The following is a 17,911-nucleotide window of genomic DNA, read 5'->3' on the forward strand; positions in this document are numbered from 1 at the left end:
AATGGTGGTGACGGAGTGAACGCAGCATAACTTCACCAAGGATACATACTCAAAAATCCTGCTGCTTTGTTACAATGGGAGATTACGATTGCTTGAAATAAAGAAGAATGGGAAAATGCAGACAGAAACAGACATTTTGCAGTGAATGTGGAATTACAAGTCAGGAAAATAAACCAGAGTATGAGAAATTTATGAAGCAAAAACAACTGAATGAATCGTGTGCAATTCTTGCTGTTGCATTACAGGATGGTTAAGGGAGTTTTGGAGAGGATGCAGACGATGATCATCAGCATGTTGCCAAATGAAAGAAAGGTTGGAATTTGGATCATTTTCTCTGAAGCACTGGAAGCTGAGGGGTGATCTGGTCGAAGTACAGTACATAACATTTACTTATTCATTTATTTACAGATACAGCATGGAACAAGCCCTTCTGCTCCAACAAGCTGTACCACCCACTCACTTATTTAAGTCCTGCCGAATGACAGAAAAATTTACAATCACCAATGACCTACTAACTGGTCCGTCTTTGCACTACGGGAGTTTGGACTATGGGACCAGTTGCCTACTAACTGGTCCGGCTTTGGACTGTGGGAGTTTGGACTATGGGACCAGTTTGGACTATGGGACCAGTTACCTACTAACTGGTCTATCTTTGCACTACGGGATTTTGGACTATGGGACCAGTTTGGACTATGGGACTAGTTTGGACTATGGGACCAGTTACCTACTAACTGGTCCGTCTTTGGACTGCGGGAGGAAACCTGAGAACCTTGAGGAAACTCACACAGTCACAAGGAGAAACTTTTTAGCAACGGCACCAGAATTGAACTCCAAACTCCGACACCCTGGAGCTAATGGCATCCCATTATGAGAGACGTAGGTGGTAGATCAGAGCCTTTCTCCCAGGCTGGAAATGTTAAATACTAGCGGGCATAGATTTAAGGTAAGACGGAGGAAGTTTAAAAGTTTATGAGGTAAGTTTTGCATTACACAGTAGGTGCCTGGAAGCCAATGTCAGGGTAAGTAGTGGAAGTAGATGCATTAACAATGTTTATGAGGTATTTATGCAGACAGACGAATTGACAGGGAATAGGGGGATATACAGAATCAAGGACAGCACAGGCATCATGGGCTAAGGAGCTTATTCCTGTGCTCTGCTGTTCTATGCTCTGCGAAAAGGACACCATACCAATCTTTAGAAAAGTTTAAATAGCCATGAGGAGAAATAAAGATGAAGAGAATATATGAAAAAGTACATGATTAGGACTACAACTTGGGGTTTGAATAAATGTCAATGCTATAGTCTATTTCCATGTGTAATTCTGACCTAGTGGATGAAGGAATTTTATTTTTGTTAATAAACTATTCAGCTCAATGAGCAAAGGAGTGATGCTAATGATACAATACTGCCTGACACCACACATACACTATTCCCAGTGGAAAGGAATTCAAAGTAAATTTATTATCAAAGTACATGTACAGTATGTTACCATATACTATATTGAGATTCATTTTCTTGCAGACATTTTCACGGAAAAATGAAATACAATAGAATTTTACAAAAACTATATGAACAAAGACTGACAAACACAAATGTGCAAAAAGAAAACAAACTGTGCAAATAAATAATAAAACTGAGAATATGAGTTGTAAAGAGTCTCTGAATGGTGAATCTGTAGGTCGTCAAATCAGTTCAGAATAATAGTGGAAGTTATCCACGTTAGTTCGGGAGCCAGATGGATGCAGAGTAACAACTGTTCCTGAACCTGGTGATGTGGGCCCTAAAGCTTCTGATGGTAGCAGAGAGATGAGGGCACGGCCTGCATGGTTGATGTCTTTAATGATTGATGTTGCTTTCTTGTGGCAGCACTCCCATGTAAACCTACTCATGGTGGGAAAGGCTTTGCCAATGATAGACTAGGATATATCAATCACTGATTGTAGTCTTTTCTGTACTGGGAATTGGTGCTGCCATACCAGACCGTAATGTAACCTGTCAGCCAAGTTCTGCCTGCCCCAACCGGAGAACAGTCCATGGTTCGCAAACTGGCCTCATCGGTTATCTCAAAAACTCACAAACCACTCGACTAGAAGTAAGTCATCCCCAATCCTAAAAGATTGCCTAACTGTGCTTCAAGTAGTCAGAATTTGTGATCCAATATGCTCTTGGGTTTCACCATTACATCTGATAGCACTTCCATAAGCATGCTTAAACAAGGCATTACTCATCTGGCGCCATTCACACACTTTAGCCACAGATGCTGGAAGAAGTCTTAACAAGAATCTGAGAGTGTGCAATACAGAATAGTTGAGATGTACAAGACAACTGAAACTTTTTAAAACATTTCCTTCCACAAGCTCTCATGCTTTGAAGTGATCAGTGAAGAGAAGATACAACTACTGGCAGGTCATTGGGCAACAGCCTGCAGTCTGTCACTGACAGCAAAGGTACATTGTCTCATTGCAGGTATATAGACCCCAAAGAGGCAACAGCAGGAACACAGTGCACGGCTCAGATCTCCCTATTTAGTAAGGAAGGAGATGCTTATAACAGTGGAAATGCAGTAATCCTTCACTAACTTCATTCCTGGCACAGTGGGTTTGTTTTCTGGGGGCAGATCAAGAACACAGGATATACACTCTCTAGAATTTAGAAGAATCATATTGAATCACACATAATTATTCTTGGGGTTGATTGTGTTTATTTGATGATATTTCCCCTGTCTAGAATCAGGAGCATATTCTCAGACTAAGGTTTCAGCCAATCAGAACTGCAGGATGAGAAGATAAATTTTCAGCTGATAGTTAGTAAACATCAGAATTCTCTACCAGTTGGGCTGTTAAGAGCTCAGCCACTGAGTATGTTCAAGAGATACGCTGACAGTCTTTTAGATATTAATGAAATTGAGTGATATGTTCAAAAGTGACTCTCAAATAAACCATTAGCTATAACCTTAAATAAGGGCTAAAAGGCCTATTTTATTTTCTACATTAGTGACATACTTAGTCATTGATCCTCACTGTAATTATTGAAAAAACCTATAGATGTGTTGAGAGAAGATGGTGATAGAGGGAGTACCAGACACAGACACGGATGTGGGAAGTTACCGAGGTGCTGCTCCTAGCCTTTTCCTGATATTCTAACCAAGTGGGAAAATTATGAAAGCCAGGCAGTATCTGTGGAAAAGAGTAAAGTGTTGATGTTTCGGGGAGAGGCCTTTCTTCAGCACTGCGAAGGTACCAGAATAAAAATATGGGGGGAGGGGAAAAGACAAGTGGAAAGTGATGGGTGAAGCCAGGTGGGTGGGAAAGGTCAAGGGCTGTATATGAAGCAATCTGATAGGAGAGAAGAGTGGACAATAGGAGAAGTGGATACCCATAGGGAAGTAATAGGCAGGTGAGAAGAAATGAAAGGTCAGAGTGCAGAATAGAGGAAGAGGGGATGAAATTTGTTCACCGGAAGGAAAAATCAATATTCATGCCATCAGGTTAGTGGGTACCAGACGGAATATAAGGTGTTGCTCCTCCACTCCAAAGGTGGCCTCATCTTGCCACAAGAGGAGGCCATGGACTGACATGTCAGAACGGGAATAGGAACTGGAATTAAAATGCTTGGCCATTGGTAAGTCCCTCTTGTGGTAGATGGTGCAGCAGTGCTCGACAAAGCGGTCCCCTAATTTACGACGGGTCTCACCAATGTAGAGGAGTCCGCAGCAGGGGCACTAGACAGAATAGACGACCTCAGCAGATTAGGAAATGAAGTTTTGCCTCACCTAGAATGACCTTTGGAGCCCTGAATGGAGGTGAGGTAGGAAGAGTATGGGCAGCTTTTTGACTTAGGCCACTTGCAGGTACAAGTGCTTGGAGGGAAATTAGTGAGGAGAGATGAATGGATGAGGGAATTGTGGAGGCAACAATCCCTGCAGGAAGTGGAGGGGAGGTAAAGATATGTTTAGTGGTGGGATCCCTTTGGAGAAGGCTTAAGTTGCAGAGGATAAAGTGTTGGATGCAAAGGCTGATGGGGTGGTAGGTAAGGACATGAGGGACTCTATCACTATTATGGTGGCAGGAAGATGGTGTAAGCATGGTTGTATGTGATACAGAGGAGATGTGAGTGAGGGCAATATCAATAGTAGAGGGAGGGAGGCCCCATTCTTTAAAGAAGGAGGACATCTCTGAACTGGCCTAACTGCTACACCTGCCCATACACCCTCCTCCCTCACCTCCATTCAGGGCCCCAAACAGTCTTTCCAGGTGAGGCAACACTTCACCTGCGAATCTGCTGGGGCCTAATCCTCCTCTAAATTGGTGAGACCCGTTGTAAATTGAGGACCACTTTGTCGAGCACCTCTACACTATCCGCCACAAGTGGACTTCCTGGAGGCCAAACATTTTAATTCTGATTCCCACCCCCTTTCCAACATGTCGATCCGTGGCCTCCTCTTGTGCAAAGGTGAGGCTACCTCTGAGTGGAGGAAAAACACCTTAAGTACCCTACAACCTGAATATTGATTTCTCTTTCTGGTAGATAAATCTGTCCCCTCCCTCCATTCCCCACTCTGACCTTTCACTTCTTCTCACCTGCCTATTACATCCCCCACCTTCCTTTTCTCCTGTTGCCCAGTTTCCTCTCCAGCACTTCACCTTTCCCACCCATCTGGCTTCAGGTATTACCTTCCAGCTCTCCTCTTTTCACTTCCCCCACCTTTACGTTCTGGCATCATCCCCCTTCCTTCTCAGGCCTGAAGAAGAATATTGGCCTGAAAAGTCATCTGTTTACTCTTTTCCATAGATGCTGCCTGACTTGCTGAGTTCCTCCAGCATTTTATGTGTGTTACATAGAAACATAGAAAAACTACAGCACAATACAGACCCACAATGCTGTGCCAAACATCTACTTACTTTAGAAATTACTTAGTGTTACCCATAGCCCTCTGTTTTTCTAAGCTCCATGTACCTATCAAGGAGTCTCTTAAAAGACCCTATTGTATCCGCCTCCACCACTGTCGCTGGCAGCCCTTTCGACATACCCACCATTCTGTGTAAAAAACTTACCTCTAACATCTCCTCTGTACCTACAGCATGCTCCCCAATCCAGGCAACATCCTTGAAAGTCTCCTCTGCATCCTTTCTATGGTTTCCACATCTTTCCTGTAGTGAGGTGACCAGAACTGAGCACAGTACTCCAAGTGGGGTCTGACCAGGGTTGTATAAAGCTGCAACATTACCACTCAGCTCCTAAACTCAATCCCACGGTTGATGAGGGCCAATGCACCATATGCCTTCTTAACTACAGTGTCAACCTGCGTAGCAGCTTTTAGTGTCCTATGGACTCGGACCCCAAGATCCCTTTGATCCTCCACACTGCCAAGAGTCTTACCATTAATACTACATTCTGCCATCATATTTGACCTACCAAGGTGAACCACCTCATATTTATCTGGGTTGAACTCCATCTGCCACTTCTCAGCCCAGTTTTGAATCCTATCAATAACCCGCTGTAACCTCTGACAGCCCTCCACACTATCCACATCACCCTCAACCTTTGTGTCATCAGCAAATTTACTAACCCATCCCTCCACTTCCTCATCCAGGTCATTTATCAAAAATCATGAACAGAAGGGGTCCCAGAACAGATCCCTGAGGCACACCACTGGTCACCGACCTCCATGCAGAATATGACCCGTCTACAACCACTCTTTGCTTTCTGGATCCACAAAGCAATGTCCCCTTGGATCCCATGTCTCCTTACTTTCCCAATAAGATTTGCAAAGGGTACCTTATCAAGTGCCTTGCTGAAATCCATATACACTACATCTACTACTCTACCTTCATCAACATGTTTAGTCACATCCTCAAAAAATTCAATCAGGCTCGTAAGGCACGACCTGCCTTTGACAAAGCCATGCTGACTATTCCTAATCATAATATGCCTCTCCAAATGTTCATAAATCCTGCCTCTCAGGATCTTTTCCATCAACTTACCAACCACTGAAGTAAGACTCACTGGTCTATAATTTCCTGGGCTATCTCTACTCCCTTTCTTGAATAAGGGAACAACATCTGCAACCCTCCAATCCTCCGGAACCTCTCCTGTCCCCATTGATGATGCAAAGATCATCACCAGAGGCTCAGCAATCTCCTCCCTCGCCTCCCACAGTAGCCTGGGTACATCTCATCTGGTCCCGGTGACTTATCCAACTTGATGCTTTCCAGCACATCCTCTTTCTTAATATCTATATGCTCAAGCATTTCAGTCTGCTGTAAGTCATCCCGACAATTGCCAAGATCCTTTTCCATAGTGAACACTGAAGCAAAGTATTCATTAAGTACCTCCGCTATCTCCCCTGGTTTCATACACACTTTTCCACTGACACACTTGATTGCTCCTATTCTGTCACATCTTATCCTCTTGTTCTTCATATACTTGTAGAATGCCTTGGAGTTTTCCTTAATCTTGCCCTCCAAGGCTTTCTCATGGCCCTACTGGCTCTGCTATTTTCATTATTGCTTTGGATTTCTAGCATCTGCAGGCTTTTGCGTGTTTGAAATTGAGAAAACCCTACCAACATGCCCTGCATATTGCATAGGTGGGCATCATTCACTTCCACAAAAGCAAATGATTTCACCTAAAAATGGTTGCCTTTTTTTCCTTACAGCCCCTGTAGGATCAATGCTCAACAATATTTCCATTATATTAAAGCAGTTAGCAGCACTTTTAAGACTCTGTGCAAAACTAACACAGAGGGCTTTTTGCCATCCAATATTAGGCAGAGAAGTTCATCTCCATTCAGCACTGAATCTATCAGGAGAACAGCACTGATCTTTATCCTTTGGACTTTTCTCTTCATCAGCTGTTTTCAAAGCCAATAATCTTTGGGGATCATAAGCAGAAGATATCACAAGTTATATTCTTCTCCCAGTCCACCAACTGTGGCTGAACCACGCTGTCTGCAACATTAATATTCAATCCCAAACTGTACTTCCTCTCTACACCTATAGCCAATATTCTTTTGTCACTTTTCACCACCCCTGCTCAGCACATCTGTTACTCATAATTGTGTCTTAATTGCCTCCCAGTTCAACCATTTGAATATTCACTAAGCCACCTTGTCATCTCCATTAGCAAGTGCCATCTAACCCACCTTTGCTCATCGATTTATTTAACTTTTAGATAGTAATATTTTGAAATTAAAATACCCATCTTCATGTGTTAATTCCTCCAAGGTCTTTCCCCTTCTCTGTTCTTTCAAGTTCTTCAGCCCTACAACCCTATGATATTGTGTTCTGACCTCCTGCACTTTGTCAAAGTATATACTATTATTGGAAATCCTTCAGCTATCCCGAGTTAAACCCTGGAATTCCTTCCCAAAATATCCTGATGTGAAATGATGTGAAAGTTTTTTTGCAAAAGGTTTCCGTGAAGCACATTCACAAGTATTTTACTCTATCTAACCAAGTTGTTGGAAGGCTATTTTGGTTGAAGAGATGTATTTTGCTACTCTGCTCCAAATAGCTAGTGAGGTAGAAGGGCACACAGAGGGAATTCTGGAGACAATGATTGAGATGTCTGAAGGGAAGTATATACAGAAGGACGAGATCAATATAACAAAGGCTGATGAAGAAATGAGAGGATGGGAAAGAGTGAGTGCATAACCTGCAGGTGGGGATTCTATCAACTCAGGCACATCAGGGACTAAAGATCAGCTGATAAGCTAAATGTAGCAAGCATTGCATGTTGTTCAGCCAAATATTGGCACACAAATTAGAAAAAATAACCTATAGATATTTTTTAAAGAGTTACATTCATTAAAATAAAATTGAAATGCTACATTACAATTGTACTAAAAGGACAGTTAGACATGTTAAGAAGTTGTTGAAAAAGACATAGGAAATAAGAACAGGTTTGACCACTTTATACTTATTGTTTAAAGGAGACCCTTTCTTACCTGTGGCACGTCTGATTCTCCTTCTAACACCAGAACAGCACTTTGACCTGGCTGCAGGTCCATACGCAGAGGTCTGACTCTGAAGCAAGGAACATAGTGCCCCTTGGGAGGGGAAGACATTTTATATTTCATATCAAGAGACACAGGCTGTTTCTGTGGAGAAGGTTTAAAAATGAGAGGAAAACCTTCTGTCTTCCAGTATATTTGATGGTGTCGCCGTCCACGGTTTGTCAGTTTAACTGAATAGTGGCAAACTTGAGAACTGTAACAAATAAGACATGTCACAATGTTTATCAAGGCTTCAAATAAACCTGTTAGTAGCTGTGCAATATATGACTACAGTGAACCAGATAGATGTCTTAGGGGCCAAATCTAAAAGTAAAACACTCAAACACATGTACAGGTGTCAAGCCCTGAGGGCCTGTATACAACACCTCTAGAACCCACAGTGGTGCAGTAGATAAATCACTGGATTTGCAGCTGAGAATCTGGAACATTGAACCAGAGACAGGGTAAATGTCCCAGCATAGCAAAAATCCAAAATTTCATAAACAAAAGAAATCATTTGAGAACCCAGACAGTTCTGCATGCTTTTACATGGCCAATTCTCACACTGTCTGTAAGGAGTTTGTACCTTCTCCCCTTGACTACATGGGTTTCCTCTGGGTGCTTTGGTTTCCTCCCACATTCTAAAGATGTATGGTTTAGTATGCTAATTGGTCATATGGGTGTAATTCATCAGCGTGGGCTCTTTGGGCCAAAAAGGCCTGTTATAGTGCTGTATCTTTAAATAAATAACATTCAACAACCTTCAAGTGACACATTTTTTGAATAACACCACTAATGTCAAACACTGCACAATTTACCACACCCCACCAGAAATCACTATGAATTATATAGCTTATGCTAAGATTTCATATGCTCTGTTGTACACCCCGTTCACACAACATTATGACCAGAGCTCACAGAGACCACTTGACCATGACAAACCATAACTAGAATCACGGGCCAGCAAGGGATAGATAAGTCACGGAGAAGATGGTGTTGGCTATAAATAATAAGAAGGTTGGCTGAGTCCTGGAAAATATCAGGATTCATTTATGGAGTATATAAGCTAAGATAAAAGGGAAATTTGATTTCTGGATATAGAAAACAGAAAATTTCTAAATTCAAAAATGGAAAATGTCCAAAGTGTCCTGTTCTGTGATTCTGATGCAACACCACAGGTTACAAGCCCTACTTTTAACATAGGTCAGTAATGATAAAGCTGATCGTGGTTCTGGTTCTGTAAGGAGTACCTTGCAATGAATCAGTGAATAATACAGCACAAAGTGAAGCCATTCAGCTCACTGTGACTTTATCAGATCTTTGTACAAGATTTCCGATTAGTCAGTCTCCCAGAGTTATGCAAGTTATGTTATTTCTGGTTCCTTTGCAATTTTGCTTTAATCTTTAGTTTCTGACAAACTGCTTCCATTTGAACAATAGACTATTTATCGAATAGGAACAGTTTTTTTTATCTCCATCAAAGCCATTTATGATTTTAAATACTTCAATTGAAGATGGCTTCAAACTTTTCTGCTCTAATCAAACTTATGAATAATGATGGACTCAATAAAAGCCAGTCTAAAATAATAAGCACTTTGTGATAAAAGGGAAGACTTTTGCTAGTTTTTTTAGTTCAACATACAAAGTGAAGACTATACATCGTTATCACTTAATTTTGGATTTACTATAAGACATAGCAGCAGAATTAAGCCATTCAGCCATCAAATCAGCTCTGTCATTCCATTGTAGCTGATGCCAGATCCCACTCAACTCCATACACCTACCTTCTCACCACATCCTTTGATGCTCTGACCGACCAGGAAACCATCAACTTCCACCTTAAATATACCCACGGACTTGGCCTCCACCACAGTTTGTGGCAGAGCGTTCCACAGATTTACTACTCTCTGGTTAGAAAATTTCCTCTTTACCTCTGTTCTAAAGGGTTACCCCTCAAATTTGAGGCTATGCCCTCTGGCTCTGGATACCCCACCAGAGGAAACATCCTCTCCACATCCACCCTACCTAATCCTTTCAACATTCGGTAGGTTTCAATGAGATACCCACACATTTTTCTAAATTTTAGTGAGTACAGGCCCAAAGATGCCAAACACTCCTCATATGTTAACCCCTTCATTCCAGGAATTATCCTCGTGAACCTCCTCTCCAATGATAACACATCCTTTCTGAGATATAGGGCACAAAACTGTTGACGATAATCCAAGTGTGGCCTGACTAGTGTCTTATAAAGCCACAGCATTATCTCCTTGTTTTTATATTCTATTCCCCTTGAGATAAATGTCACATTGCACTTGACTTCTTTACCACAGACTCAATCTGTAAATTAACCTTCTGGGAGTCTTGCACAAGGACTCCTAAGTTGCTCAGCACCTCTGATACTTTAACCTTCTCCCCGTTTAGATAATAGTCTGCACTATTGTTCCTTTTACTAAAATGCATTATCATACATTTCCCATTCGCTGCATCCTGCCTGTCAGCCATTCCTCTATCCATGCCAGTATCCTTCCTGTAATACCATAGAAATGCATTATCGTACATTTCCCAACACTGTATTCCATCTGCCACTTTTTTGCCCATTCTTTCATTTACAGAACTTGTGTCCACACATCTTGACTCCATTCTATCCCTATTGGTTCAGTTCCCACCTACATCAGTGACACTTCACATGCTCTCGATCTCAACAACTTTCAATTCACTGCCCTGAGCACCTCATTTTCACCATGCATGTCCAGTCTCTGTAAGCTTCTGTCCCCCTTGAAGAAGGCCTTAAAGGCATCCACTTCTTTCTCATTGTTTTCACGCTCATTAAAGTACAAAAACCTGGATTTGCACCTGTCCAAAGGAAATTGCAGGAATGGACTCAGGAAGTGCATCTCAGATCTGTTGCCATTTTCTGCACTATCTACTTAGAAGGCTAATATATGTATATACAAACAAAGTTTGAGGATTCATGATGCCAAGTATTCCTTATGACTGTTGAAATATTGATGGCAATAGCTGCATACCTGAGTGGATAGCTTCCTCATCTGTAAACTATAAGTCATTGGTTCTACCTTAAGCTTGTTTCTGCAACTTAAAGCTACACTGCGCCTCTTACAGCTGTGGTTGCTACGGGGTTTGGCAGGTATTCTGGAAATTGGTCTGGTCTGAAAATTTTAAGAACATGGGACATGGGAAAGATAGACTGTCGCTGCACTGGAGATATTGGCTGAGAAGGTAGAAAGGAAGAGAGATCTATCTGTAGGGAACTCTGTACAATAGATATTCACAGCAGGCAATGCAAGGAGATGATGCAATATCATCAGTGAACCTCTAGCCTTAAGCAATTGAAGTGGACTGATCCTGCTTCGCACATTCCTCTTCCCTTTCACAGAACATGGAAAGGCCCTTTGCCAAACATGTTCATGTCTGCACATGGTCCATCCTTCTATTTCCTGTCTGTCCATATGTCTATCTAAATGTCTCTTAAAAGTCTGTATCTGCTAGTACCTCTTCCCCTGAGAGCATGTTCCAGTCCCTACCACTCCAGGTGTAGAAAACCTGTCTCATAAGTCTCCTTTAAACTTTCCCCACCATCCACATCATAGATCTTTATCGTCAAGTATTTGACATTTTATTTCTCAACATTTTCAGAGTCACAGTATTCAGGTGACGAAAACCAGCCACACGTACTTTACTGTTCTCTGATTCCAACTTCCTAAGCAAATCCCCAAACAACTTTGGCAGGCATCAGAACGTGAAACTTTTGAGGTGACTACTTGCCTGAATAGCGATCCAAGGTTAAGCTGTGGTCCAAACGGTTTGTTCGATACAATGGTACACCCTGTGCCCTTGGCTTGCACATGGATGCATTTTGAATGACTGTTCTCTATTAACAAGAGCACCTTGTCTTCAGACCAGATGGTGTCATCAAGATGTGCCACAATAGTCATATCTATATGACCAAGAGGGGGAATCACAGTTTCACTGGGTAGCAAACGCCATTTCGAGTTTTCCAGTGCCTGAAATACGAATTAGAGCATAGACAACTTATTAATGTGATGAAGCAGCCTAAACCACCCTCACTACTCTGAAACTAAACACAATATATACTAGGTAATAAAGTGCCATTCTAACTGGATCCAGAAAATAGAAATTATGTATCTGAGAGTAGTGAGTGAGCACTACACATACATTAACAAGACGATGAAAACAGAGGCTGTAAATTTATAGCAAAACACTACGGGGGAAATAATTTCAATATAACACAATTGTGGACTAAATATCTACTATTATACATAGAATTTTGAACTAATAATCAGAACTGCATATACAAAGCACAAAATAAAGTTCAGTTCTTAATTCTGCAATTTCTAACTCTACAATGAAGCAAACAAAAATACTGCATGTTACAGTTTATTGGTTAGGTTGCTCCTGGAGTTTCAGAAGCCGAGATTCAAGATTGAAGATTGTTTAATATCATTTCCAGTATATAAGTATAAAGAAGAATAAAATAATTGTTCCTCCGGATCCAATGCAGCGCAGAAAAAAGATAAAGAACATAATAGTAGAAAAACACAATAAATATAAATAACTTAAGATAGCTTATGTACATAGACTGATTGTATGTCCATAAAGAGACGCTAGGCACGGGAGTGTCTGCACATAAAGTGACCCTGACAGGAAATGGTAAAGTCGTGGTGGTGGGGGTGTGGAGGGAAGTGTTGATTAGCCGTACTGCTTGGGGAAAGTAACTGTTTTTGAATCTAATGGTCTTGGCATGGATGCTACATAGCCTCCTCCCCGAGGGGAGTGAAACAGGGTGGGTGGGATCCTTCATGATATTGTTGGTCCTTTTCCTGCACCTTTCTGTATCACCAGCAGGTAGGCTAGAGCTGCTGATGCATTCGGCAGCTTTGATTGCCTGGTGTGGAGCCTTCCTGTCCGCTGCAGTACAGTTTCTGCACCATGCAATGATGCGGCGTGTTATGTTGTTCTCCACTGCACATCTGTAGGACAACGTGAGTACAGACGTGCATAGTCCAGCTCCCTTCAGCCTCCTCAGAAAGTAAAGCCTTTTCTGATTGTGTGGGATGTGCTCTGGGACCATGAGAAGTTGTGCAAGATGGCACTCCCAGGAACACTCACAACACGCTGGAGGAACTCAGCAGGTCGGGCAGCATCCATGGAAACGATCAGTCAACATTTCGGGCCGGAAGCCTTCATCAGGACTGAAGAGGGAGGGGGCAGAGTCCCTATAAAGAAGGTGGGGGGAGGGTGGGAAGGAGAAGGCTTGTAGGTTCCAGGTGAGAAACCAGTAAGGGGAAAGATAAAGGGGTGGGGTAGGGGAAGCAGGGAGGTGATAGGCAGGAAAGGTGAAGAAGGAATAGGGGAAAACACAACGGTTAGTGGAAGGAGGTGGAACCATGAGGGAGGTAGTAGGCAGCTGGGGGAGGGGGCAGAGTGGAATCGGGATAGGGGAAGGGAGGTGGAGGGAATGACCAGAAGTCGGAGAACTCAATGTCCATACTAAGGGGCTGGACACTACCTAGACGGTATATGAGGTGTTGCTCCACCAACCTGAGTACAGCCTCATCATGGCAGTAGAGGAGACCATGTATGGACATATCTGAATGGGAATGTGAAGCAGAGTTGAAGTGGGTGGCAACCGGGAGATCCTGTCAGTTGTGGCGGATGGAGCAGAGGTGCTCGACGAAGCGGTCCCCCAATCTGCATCGGGTTTCACTGATGTAGAGGAGGCCGCAATGGGAGCACAGGATGCAATAGATGACCCCAACAGACTCACAAGTGAAGTGTTGCCTCACTTGGAAGGACTGTTTGGGGCCCTGAATGGTGGCAAGAGACACCTCCTCTTCTTCCGTCTTCTTCCTCCTGCAGTCAATAATTAGCTCTTTGGTTTTGAGTGAAAGGTTGTAGTTGTGGTACCTTTCAACCAGATTTTCAATCTCCCTCTTATTGGCCGATTACTGAGCCACACAATTTTAGGAATAAAGTGAGTAAAACATGGAGCTAAGCACTCAGCCCTGTGTGGCACCTGTGCTGACAGTGATCGTAAAGATGTTGCCAATCCAAATTGACTGGGGTCTGCAGATGAGGAAATTGAGGATCCAGTTGCACAAGATGGTATGGAGGCCCAGGTTTTGGAGCTTAGTAACATGCTTCAAGTAAACTTGTTTGAAGTTGCAGAAAAGGGGGAGGAGTGGAATGAACAAGGGAAATGTCTGTGATGGGATGATGAGCAGAGATTAAATGGCATAAATGGTGGCAGTGCCAATTGAGAGTGTTGCTGAAGGCTTGTTAATTGCAGCTGAATTATCTGCTTCCATTTATGCCTTTGCTACAGCTAAACAGTTTATTCTCAATCACAATTGCTTTCATTTAAACAACAATACAGCTTTGAAATTTTTCACACATTTTTTAAATCCACCACAGGTCTCATGATCTGTGTCTACAATCTTCTCCAAAACTTACAATCTGCCAACGTATCTGTGTTCCTCCAAATCTGGCTTCTTGATTCTACCCAAAAAATACTGCTTACTGTATATATCAACTAACAGGCCCTTCTGCCAAAGCTCTAAACTCACAAATTCTCTTGCTAAAGCTCTCATTCTTTTTCACTTTTTTAAGGATACCTACCATTAATTATATGTGCCTTATGTACTGTGGTTTCTATGTGATTGCTGGTTCTATGTTTTGCACCTTGGCCTCAGAGAAATGCTGTTTCATTTAGGTATATTCATATGCATGGTTGAATGACAATGATAACTTGAACTTAAAACCTTAACCAGTCTTCAGGGCCCTTTATCATTGGAAAGGCAAGCAGCAGAAACCAGGCTATACACCTTCCCCTCCCCTACTTTGTTATTCTAGCTCCTGCCCCTTCCCTTCCAGTCCTAATGAAGGGTTTCCGCCCAAAACATCAAAAATTTATTCCCTTCCATTGATGCTGCCTGACTTGCTGAGTTCGTCTCGCATTTTGTGTTTGTGATGTTGATACTTGCCAAAATGGTGTCATACTCTGCAGAGGCAATTGCAAATAAAGGCCAAGGGTTAAAGCTAATCCAAGACACATTAGAATTTTAAGTTAACTATAAGATGAAGCTACCTTTATAATTGCAAGTTGGCTTTCACAGACATGTCCCCATTGATCCAAACAATTGATCAACAGTGCTGCTGGTAAAAGTACTGCAGACGCATCACAATAATTCATCTCTAATCAATCAACCTTTCCAATTTGGTAGATCCAATCAATAGTGAAATAGCACATTTAACATAAATTATGTTATCCATAAATCAACAACATAAATTCTTTGGTAAAACAAATCTGCAGGTCATACAGATAAGCCAAGATATACAGACTTAAAAATGGTAAATACTTTATGAACTCCACTACAAATCTCCAAAAATGCTTCTAAGAGATGCTTCAAGGTGAAACAGTGTACACATACATATCAATTTTCTACATTTCCAGCCACAAACTACGATTTTGCATGGAATTAACACAAGCAAATTTATAAAGGCAATCAAAAGGATACCTATACAACCCTAAATTCACGAGAAAGACTGCAGGTAAGACCATAGGACATAGGAACAGAATTAGGCCATTTGGTCTATCAAGTCTGCTCTACCATTCCATGGCCGATTTATTATCCTTCTCAACCACATTCCCCTGTTTTCTCCCCACAGCCTTTGACACCCTTATTAACCAAGAAACTATTAACCTCCACTTTAAATATACCTAATGACTTGGCCTCCACAGGCATCCATGGCAATAATTTCCACACATTTATCACCTACTGACTAAAGAATCTTTGCTCTAAAGTGACATCGTTCTATTCTGAGGTTGCGTCCTCTGGTCTTAGACTGTCCCGCTATTGGAATCATCCTCTCCAAGTTCACTCTATCTAGGCTTTTCAATGTTCCGTAGGATTTAATGAGATCCATCCTCATTCTTCTGAACTCCAGTGAGTACAGGTGCAGGATCATTAAGCGCTCCTAATATGTTAACCCTTTCATTCCCAGGATCTTTCTCGTAAGCCCCCTCTGGACCCTTTCCAATGCCAGCATCTGCTTTCTTAGATATGGCGCCCCAAACTGCACACAATACTCCAAGTGCAGTCTGACCAATGTCTTATAATGTCCAGAATGTTTCTGACTTCATAGAGAGCATGGCAACTTCACAAGGACAACGTAAATGAGTCAGACAGCAAAGGGGCGGCAAAGAATTAATTCTCTGATAACAAAGGGACATTATGGAAATACCAAGTAAGGGGAACTCCACACTGAGAGGTCAATATTTCAGAAAACTGTGGTGAAATAAGAAACAAAATCAAAGAGGCAAAGAGTGTATTAGAAAATACTTGCAAATAAAGTTACAGGATTTATAAATGCTGGTGTTTTATAAAAGGAAGATGATAACAGTGGATTATTAAGGACTAAAAATGTAAACAATATATGGTGAGAGAAGACATGGCTTGGTTCGAAATGAATATTTGATGGGGATAATGCAGGCATTATCTCAAGAAAGAGGAATATGAAATAATTGGCATGGGAAAAAATATAGAACCCTGGGTAGGTTAACACAGGACTGGAAGGTGGCTTATGAGGTACTGACAAGGTAAATCAAACTAACTCTGGTGAGTGTTTGAGGAGTACTGTAACTCATCTTTTAGACCGGCAGGTTAGTCAAGGATAGTTAGATTACATTTGGGAAAGAGAAGTGCCAGTAAAGATAGGGCATTTGAGTTCCATACAAAATACTGGAGGAACTCAGCAGACTAGGCAGTATCTATGGAAGAAAAGTACAGTTGACGTTTCGGCTCGAAACATTGACTGTACTCTTTTCCTAGATGCTGCCTGGCCTGCTGAGTTCCTCCACCATTTTGCATGTGTTGCTCTGATTTCCAGCATCAGCAGATTTTCTCTTGTTTAAGATAGGGCATTTGATGGAGTCCAGAGGTTGATAGATTCTTGATTGGTCAGCGCATGAAGGGATACAGATTTGATGGGCCAAATGGCCTAATTCTACTCCTATATCTTGTGGTCTTATGGATCTTAGAAAAATTTCACATGGCTGATTAAAACCATTTGCCTTCAAAGGTTGGTTGGTGGGGCGGAGATACGTCTCTACAAAAGGAGGTATAAAGTGCTCCTTCCAGCCACTAGCCTGCAGGTCACCTCGGGAAAGGTGTAGAACCTGCTTAGCCCACACAAGCCCCATCAGGGTCACATGAAGCCACGGTAGCAAGTGGTGGATGGTCATATGAGTAACTCGTCACAAGCCCTAGTTATGTGACCATTACCATGAGGCAGACAATCCCTGAAGAGTATTGATGATGACTGGGGTCACAGCCCAGAAGAAGGCAATGGCAAACCACTTCTGAGGGAAAATTTGCCAAGAATAATCATCATGAAAAGGCCACTATCACCCTCATCATAGATGTGATACATAACATATGAAATCTTGCAAAGAAAAGCTAGAGACTTAGTTACAACGTAACTCAGAGGCAGGATGCAAAGACTAATAGTTGAGTTATGTTTTAATGACTGGAACTGTATGCAGTGAGTTTCAGAGAGGTAAATGTTGGCTGTATTGCCTTTAACAGTTCGTATTGATGATTTCAATTTACACAGCAAGAATTAGGGTGACACAGAAATTAGTTGTAAGGTTGAGTATGAGGCAGAAAGCTACAGTAAAGTAAGAAGTCTGTATTTATGCTCTATTTATGCTCTATTCTTGGTTAATGAAACGCAATTTCCCTTGGGATCAATAAAGTATATCTATCTATCTAAGAAGGACAACAAATTGGAAAAAGGAAGTGAATGCAGATAAGAGTGAGGTAATGCATTTGGGAAAGTAATCAAAATAAACAAGAAGATCGAATCAAAAGGAC

General features: G+C 41.9%; 1 protein-coding gene across 9 annotated transcripts in view; it reads right to left on the reverse strand.

The window, feature by feature from the left end:
* Nucleotides 1–17,911, reverse strand: part of hydin (HYDIN axonemal central pair apparatus protein) — a 981,559-nt gene that overhangs the window by 580,150 nt on the left and 383,498 nt on the right. For all 9 annotated transcript variants that reach the window (XM_072279252.1, XM_072279251.1, XM_072279249.1 and 6 more), the window contains 2 exons: nucleotides 11,781–12,019; nucleotides 7,950–8,211 (listed from right to left, as the gene is read on the reverse strand). In XM_072279252.1, coding sequence (XP_072135353.1) covers nucleotides 7,950–8,211; nucleotides 11,781–12,019 — 501 coding nt within the window. The remainder of the gene's footprint in view (nucleotides 1–7,949; nucleotides 8,212–11,780; nucleotides 12,020–17,911) is intronic.

Source organism: Mobula birostris, chromosome 15, assembly GCF_030028105.1.
Source record: "Mobula birostris isolate sMobBir1 chromosome 15, sMobBir1.hap1, whole genome shotgun sequence".
Classification (NCBI taxonomy): Eukaryota; Metazoa; Chordata; class Chondrichthyes; order Myliobatiformes; family Myliobatidae; genus Mobula; species Mobula birostris.